This window comes from Elephantulus edwardii, unplaced genomic scaffold (genome assembly GCF_000299155.1).
Source record: "Elephantulus edwardii isolate Elephantulus edwardi_28Jun2011 unplaced genomic scaffold, EleEdw1.0 scaffold00254, whole genome shotgun sequence".
NCBI classification, from domain to species: Eukaryota; Metazoa; Chordata; class Mammalia; order Macroscelidea; family Macroscelididae; genus Elephantulus; species Elephantulus edwardii.
In genome coordinates this window covers 3,531,336-3,538,559 of record NW_006400004.1, presented here as the reverse complement: position 1 = coordinate 3,538,559, position 7,224 = coordinate 3,531,336, and the positions used below count along the sequence as shown (strand labels likewise).

The 7,224-nt window shown below is 39.0% G+C and overlaps 1 protein-coding gene across 1 annotated transcript in view; it reads right to left on the bottom strand.

The window, feature by feature from the left end:
* Nucleotides 1-1,860: 1,860 nt before the first annotated feature.
* The window catches only part of LOC102851230 (neurolysin, mitochondrial-like), a 118,271-nt gene continuing 112,907 nt past the window's right edge, over nucleotides 1,861-7,224 (bottom strand). The window contains exon 12 of the mRNA XM_006899374.1: nucleotides 1,861-2,626. Within this exon, the coding sequence (XP_006899436.1) occupies nucleotides 2,492-2,626 (135 nt within the window). The 3' untranslated portion in view covers nucleotides 1,861-2,491. The remainder of the gene's footprint in view (nucleotides 2,627-7,224) is intronic.

Sequence of the window (7,224 nt, the reverse complement as noted above, 5' to 3'; positions counted from 1 at the left end):
GCTATTGTGAACAAAGCCGCGATGAACATGGGTGTGCATATATCTGCTTGGATGTCAGTTATGGTCTCTTTGGGGTTTATCCCCAGTAGTGGAATTGCTGGGTCAAATGGTATCTCTATTTGCAAATTTTTGAGAGAGCGCCATACTGCCTTCCACAGTGGTTGCACCAAAGAAATAACTCTTAATGATGGTTTTTAGTTACATATCTTGGAAGCATGCAGCACTTACATTATAGGACATTTATCTTAGAATTAAACCTTTAGGAATCATGTCTGCTATATTACTAACAGAAGATTTAGAAGACCTTGTCTTCAGCAAAATAACAAGTTAGACCCTGAAGACCTGAACCGTGCATCATTTGGTTTAATGACCAAAAGAGACTACTCTATATGGCCAGTCCATTTATGTGAAGTATATGTTTATCATACTAGGATTTCTGTCATTATCTACTAGTCATGGTGCTTCAGTAACATGCTATGCTTTGCTTTTGAAGGGAGGGGAGGAAAGGAAAAAGGAAGCAGAGGGATGATCACATTCTCAAAGGTTTAAAAACTTTCTTTTGGTGAGGTTTTAATTATGCTGCAGCTCTTTGGAAGATTTAAAATATTAGAACCTTAATAAGAACACTACCACAGTATTTTTCCCTTATGCATTTCAATTTAACATTCAAATATGACAAACAGGAATTTATTTTCATGGATGACAATGTAACTTTATTGTGTGTGGCAATTACTAGTTTTTCCATGTGAAGTAAGTTAGAATTTAAAATGATAAAAATTTTATTGATGTGATATGTGGATAATACAAAAAACTGAAGAGAGTTTTTTTTTTAAACTGGAAAACAAAACAGTCTGAATAAAAAACCAACAACCAATAAACCAATTAAAGGTGGCTAAGACCACAAAAATAGCTTTGGGACCAGAAGTGACATGGAATTAAGTGTGGGGAGGGAAGTGGGATTATGTGGACGGGGGCGGGTGGGGTAAGGGAAAGGCTGAACAAATTACCTCAGGAGAGAGAGTAGGATTTCATGTGAAAGTTTAAGGTATTTGCTCAGCAGTAATAATCTTAGACTTTCCTTCTGGGTCTCTAGAGAGCTTCATTTTTCCTGCTATTTATAATTTTATTACTTAGCTAAATAATTCTTAACTTATTATAGAATTAAGAATCAAAAATTTTAGAAAAATCAGAGTAGAATAAAAAAATTAAGTAGCATCAAAATCTGTATGGGTAGAATGATGCAAAAGTTCTACTTCTGCCTTTGGCCAGTAAAGTAACACCTCAGATACTGGGAGGCAACTGGAGGATCTCTGCAAAGTACATTCAAAGGTTTGCTGTTTGACTTAGTTTTTGGGTTATTCTGTTTTGGCTTCCTTTTTTTCTCCTAGAAGAAGAGTAAGTACTGTGATTTTACTGGTCTGTTGCAGAACTAAAACGGACCTGTAGTAAAAGGAGTTACAGAGTAATCCAAAGGTTCCAAAAAAAAAAAAAAAAAATCACCAGCCACACTGGCCCTCTTTCCCGTGGGTCTGTAGCAGCTGGCTTCAAATGTGACAGACCCACTCTTCATGTGGTTTCACAACTCTCTGTACTATCTATCAGCTTTACCTTTCTTCCTAGGGTGTTCTAAAATGTCATTTGTTACATACCTACCTAACAGGGTGAGGTGGGCAGTAAGAGGCTATCCCTCACTATTTAAAAAAAGAGCATAGAAAAATATCCTTGGACTTGCCATCATGCTTTAATCTGACAAATATTTCAAAGGGTGACACTCTAGTCCATGGCAGTGAGAATGGGCTAAACAGTACGAAGTACAAAACTTGCTATACATGTATGGTGAGTTCAGTTAAAACCTGTGATTATTCTCTGACTGGGCCATAGACAAACCAAAACAGGCACATAATTCAAGTGTGGCAGAAAGTTGGAAGTCATGAGGCCTGTTAGACAAAGATAAATGTACTACCGAGGAATATTCCTCTGGCTCAGAGAAACACAAGCAAAGAGGTCACAATGTACTGTGAGAAAGAAAATCAAAGCTGATGCAGGATCTAAGAAAAATACTTATAGAGGAATAGGTAGTGATTTGTTTATCAGTTAAGAAATCCCAAGTACAAAACTTTAAAATATAAGGAGGATCAAATTATATAATGCCTATGATTAAATTTAAAAATTCTTAGCCCTCTTAATTATATTATCTATATTATCAGAGTAAAAAAATCAAATTACATTTATATGAAACTTTTATAAATAGAAATCAAATCCACTGTTATGAAATTTTATAGTAAAATTATTTTCTAGTGTGTTTCTTTTTCCTTGGGTCACAGTATTTGGAATTCCATTTACATCTGTATAATTTCTAAAATTAAAAAACAAAACAAAGTCAATAGAAATGTAAATTTCCATTAGAAAAACTCCCTTCAGTTTCCAGGCCAGTAACACATGGCGATGTGGGCTTGTCCTCAGACATGGATGGTGACCAAAGCTCCCCAGTTCATGGAGCGTGCAGGCCTCTGCTCATTAGAAACGCTTTTTGGTTTGGCTCACGTTTCAAGAAATTCTGGAGCATGTCCATGCCGTCCAGAGATCCTCCAGGTTTCAGGATTAGGTTTCTGTATTTCATTCCAACCTAATAAAATAAAACATCATACCTAATAATTCATGGTTATACCATTTTTCCAAATGGCTAAATACAGAAAAATAAAGAGGTGGAATGAATTAAAAAAGAGGACTTCTTTTCACCCTGTCTGGAAGTTTTCCTTTACCTGGACTTGAGTGTGTAGTTTTATTCAATTATTTATTTTGGTAGCTAAGAGATTTCAAGCTTAAATTTCTTACGTCCTCTTAGATCTACTTAGATAGACAGTTGTGAGATGATAATCCAAGTAAATTGACAAACAAAACCTAACCAGAATGTTTAACATCTTCTTTTTCGTTTTTCCACCTCAAGTGCTATTTCATAGGGTTAACAAAAAGAATGTAGTACCTAGGGCTTCTGTAAACCTGTAAAGAGTGATAAGGTTACTGTGAAAATGGCTTCTATGTACAGACTGAAGGGAAAAAAATCCTTGGAAATAGCATATCCAAGAAGGGTCTTGTCTGTTGTTATGTACCGTCTAGTCATCTGTGACTCATAGTGACACCATTTATGTACAACAACCCTAAACCCTGCTCTATCCTGTGTCAATCTTACTGTCTCTGACACACCTACCCTATTATTACCCCAGTCACTGAATCAATCCATCCCATGACAGTCTTCCTCTCATGCAATGTCCATCTACTCTCCCAAGCATGATGTCTTTCTCCAAGGACAACATGTCCTCCTTGCAACATGTCCAAAGTATGTCAGATGAAGCTTCAGAATCCTTGCCTCCAAGGAACAGCCTGCTTTCACCCTCTCCAGGACGAACCTGTTTATTCTTCTAGCAGTCCACAGTATATTAAAAACTGTTCTCCAACACCACAGCTCAAAGGCATCAATCCTCCTGTCATCCTCAGTCATTGTCCAGCTTTCTGATGCATAGCAAGTAATTGCAAAGACTATGGCTGGATTTAGTCTCTAAACTTCAACAGCTCAATGATAAAAAGACAAACACAATCCCAAGTAAAAAAAAAATTAGTAAAGGACATAAAGACCCATTTCACCAAAGATAACATTCAAGCAGCCAGTCTACACATGAAAGGAAGCTGATATTAGATGTTAGATCTGTAAATCAAAACTATAATGATATGCCATCTCACCACAGCTAAAATGACACTAAGTGAAAGGAAAAGTACTAGACATATATAGTATGTTATGTGTCATTTAGTCACCTGTGATGTATAGCGACCCTATGTACAGCAGCTCTGAACCCTTCCCTGGCCTGAGCCAGTCACACTAATTCTGACACAAAAACCCCACTGCCCCAGTTACTGTATCAATCCATCTCATCTGAGGTTTCCTTCTCCTGTGCTGTCCGTCCACCCTTCTGAGCATGATGTCCTTCTCTAAGCACTAATCTCTCCTAGCCATGTGCCCAAAGGATGTGAGGCAGAATTTCAAACTCCAAGCCTCCAAGGAGAGACTTGGTTTCACCTTCTCCAAGACAGAGCCATTTGTTTTCTTGGCAGTCCATGGTATGTTCAAGACTCTTCTCCAGCACCACAACTTGAAGGCATCTATTCTGTCATTCTTAGTCATTGTCCAATTGAGAAGACCGTGGCCTGGATTAGGTGCACCTTTGTATCTAGACTGGCACTGCTACTCTTCAGCACTCTGGAGAGGTCCATGACAGGAGATTTTCCCAATGCATTTCGTCTTTTGATATCCTGACTTCTGGTGTTAAGAGTGATGATTGTGGTCTGAACAATTTGTAATTGCTAACAACCTCAATCTCTTCTCCACCTATTATGGTGCTGCCAATTGGCCCAGTGGTGAGAATCTTTGTCTTCTTGAAGTGGAGCTTCAATACATATTGAAGACTACAGTCATTGACCTTTTGCACAAAGTGCTTCAGGTCTTCTTCAGTTTCAGCAAGCAAGGTGTGTCATCTGCATATCAGGTTGTTAATGAATCTTTCTATAATCTTGATGCCACACTCCTCCTTATAAAGCCCTGTTTCCCAAATGCTCTGTTCTGCATTCAGATTGAAAAGGCATAGGGATAAGCTGCATCTCTGATGCACTCCCTTCCTGATTTTGAACCATGCAGTGTCTCCCTGCTCTGTTCTGAGGACTGCCTCTTGGTCCAAGTATAGGTTTCGTATAAGCATGATCTAGTGTTCTGGGATTCCCATTTTCCTCATAGCTAGTCATAATTTATTGTGATTCATGGTAAAATGCCTTTGCATAGTCAATGAAACACAGATAAGACATTCTTCTGGTATTGTCTGGTTTCTTCCAAGATCCATCTGACATTGGCCCTACTGCCACGACCTCTTCCAAACCCAGCTTTTATTTCTGGTAATTCTCTGTCAATGTACTGCTCAAGTTTTTTCTGGATAACTTTCAGCAGAATTTTGCTAGTGTGTGCTATCAGTAATATTGTTTGTTAATTTCCATACTCTGTCAGGGCACCTTTTTGGGGAATTGGAATAAATATGAATCTCTTCCAGTCAGTTTTCCAAGTAGTTGTCCTCCAGATTTCTTGGCACAACCTGGAGAGCACATGCAGGGTAGCATCACATCAATTGGTATTCCATCAATTCCTGGGGCTTTATTTTTTGCCAAGTTCTTCAAAGCAGCCTGAACCTCCTCCTTCATCACCACTGCCTCTTGATTATACGTTGTTTCTTGAAATTCTTCTGTGTCAGTCAATTCTTTTTTGTACAATGACTCTATATACTCCTTCCATCTTCTTTTAATGCTTCCTGAATCATTTAATATTCTGCCCATAGCAACCTTAAGCATTGCAGCTTGTGGCTTGAATGTATTCTTTAGTTCTTTCAGCTTAAGAAATGCTGAGGGAGTTCAGCCCTTTTGATTTTCTGACTCCAGCTCCTTGCACATCTCATTATAATATTTTGCCTTTTCATCCCAAACACCCCTTTGAAATCTTCTATTCAGCTCCTTAACTTTTTGATTTCTTCACTTTGCTTTGGCTTCTTGGTACTCTCTGAGGAGACTATAAAATGCTACAACTATTATGGAAAACAGTATGCCATTTCATAAGTAAATTTTAAAAATGGAAGTATCTTAATCATCTTTGAATTCTGTTCCCAGTTTTATACCCTAGCTATCTAATAAAAGAGACCAGAATATACAGGTACATATTTATGTTCCCGGCAACATGCACGCACACAATATTTGTTACTGCTGTTGTCAGGTGCCGAGGAGCAGAGTACGATTCATTTGCTGTTACGTGCCATTGAGGCAAATAACAGCAGATCTGAATCATCCCCTATCCTGTGACAACCTCACAATTTCTGACACACTCGAGCCCATTGTTGCAGTCACTGTGTTAACCCACCTGGTTGAGGGTCTTCATCTCCTTTTCCATCCCCTCACCTTCTAAGCACGAAGAAAAGTCTTTCTCCAAGGAACAGTCCCTCTTAACATGATGCCCAAAGTGTGCTAGACAAAGCTGCACTGTCCTTGCCTCCAAGGAGCACTCTGGCTGTACCTTTTCTAAGACACATCTGTTTGTTCTTTTGGTTGTCTATGGAATATTAAGTACTTGTCTCTAATACCACAGGTTCAAAGGCATCAATTTTTCTTCTGTTATTTACTGTCTAGTTCTCAGGAGCACAGCAAGTGCCTGAAAAGACCATAGTCTGAATCAGATGGACTTTAATCTTTAAATTAACATAATTGCTCCTCAATAACTTGGAGAGGTCCCTGACTGCAACCTTTTCCAGTACATTATGTCTCCTGATATCCTGACTGCTAAAACCAAGTGTATTGATTGTGGATCCAAGTAAGATGAAGTCATCGACTTCACTGTTTCAATCTTTTCTCCATCTATCATGATGCTTCCAGTTGGTCCAGTAGGTAAGATTATTTATTTTTCTTGACGTTGAGATGCAATCCATATTGAAGGCTGCAATGTTTGCTCTTCAGCAGCAAGTCCTCCTGACTTTAAGCAAGCAAGGTTGTATCATCTGCATAACACAAATTATTGATGAGTCTTCCTCCATTCCTGATGCCACATTGCTCTTCATAAAGTCCAGCTTCTCAAATAATTTGCTCAGCATACAGATTGTGTAGGTACAGAGGATACTGATGCACAGACTTATTGAAACCCTATAAATAATAGATCGGAACTTGGCCTGTTCCGTCTTCATCATCTCTGACATACTTAAGCCCATTGCTGTAAACACTGTCAATCCTTCTGAGTGAAGGTCTTCTCTTTTGCTGATCCTCCCCCTTTCCAAGCAGCACCTTTCCATGTATCTCTCAAAGGAATAGCCTCTCCTAGCAACATGCCTGCAGTAAATGAGATGAAGCTTTATCATCTCCTCCAAGGAGCACTCTGGCTGCACTTTCTCCAAGACATATCTATTTGTTCTTCTGGCAGTTCATGGGATATTCAAGGCTCTTTTCCAACACCACAACTAAAAGGTATTGATTCTTCTTCTGCCATCCTTACACATTGTTCAGCTCTTAGATGCATAGCAAGTGACTGAAAAGACATGTTGTTGTTGTTATGTGCGGTCGAGTCGCCTGCGACTCATAGCGACCCTATGTACAACAGCCCTAAACTCCGCTCTGTCCTGTGCCAATCGCACTGTCTCTGACACTCCCATCCCA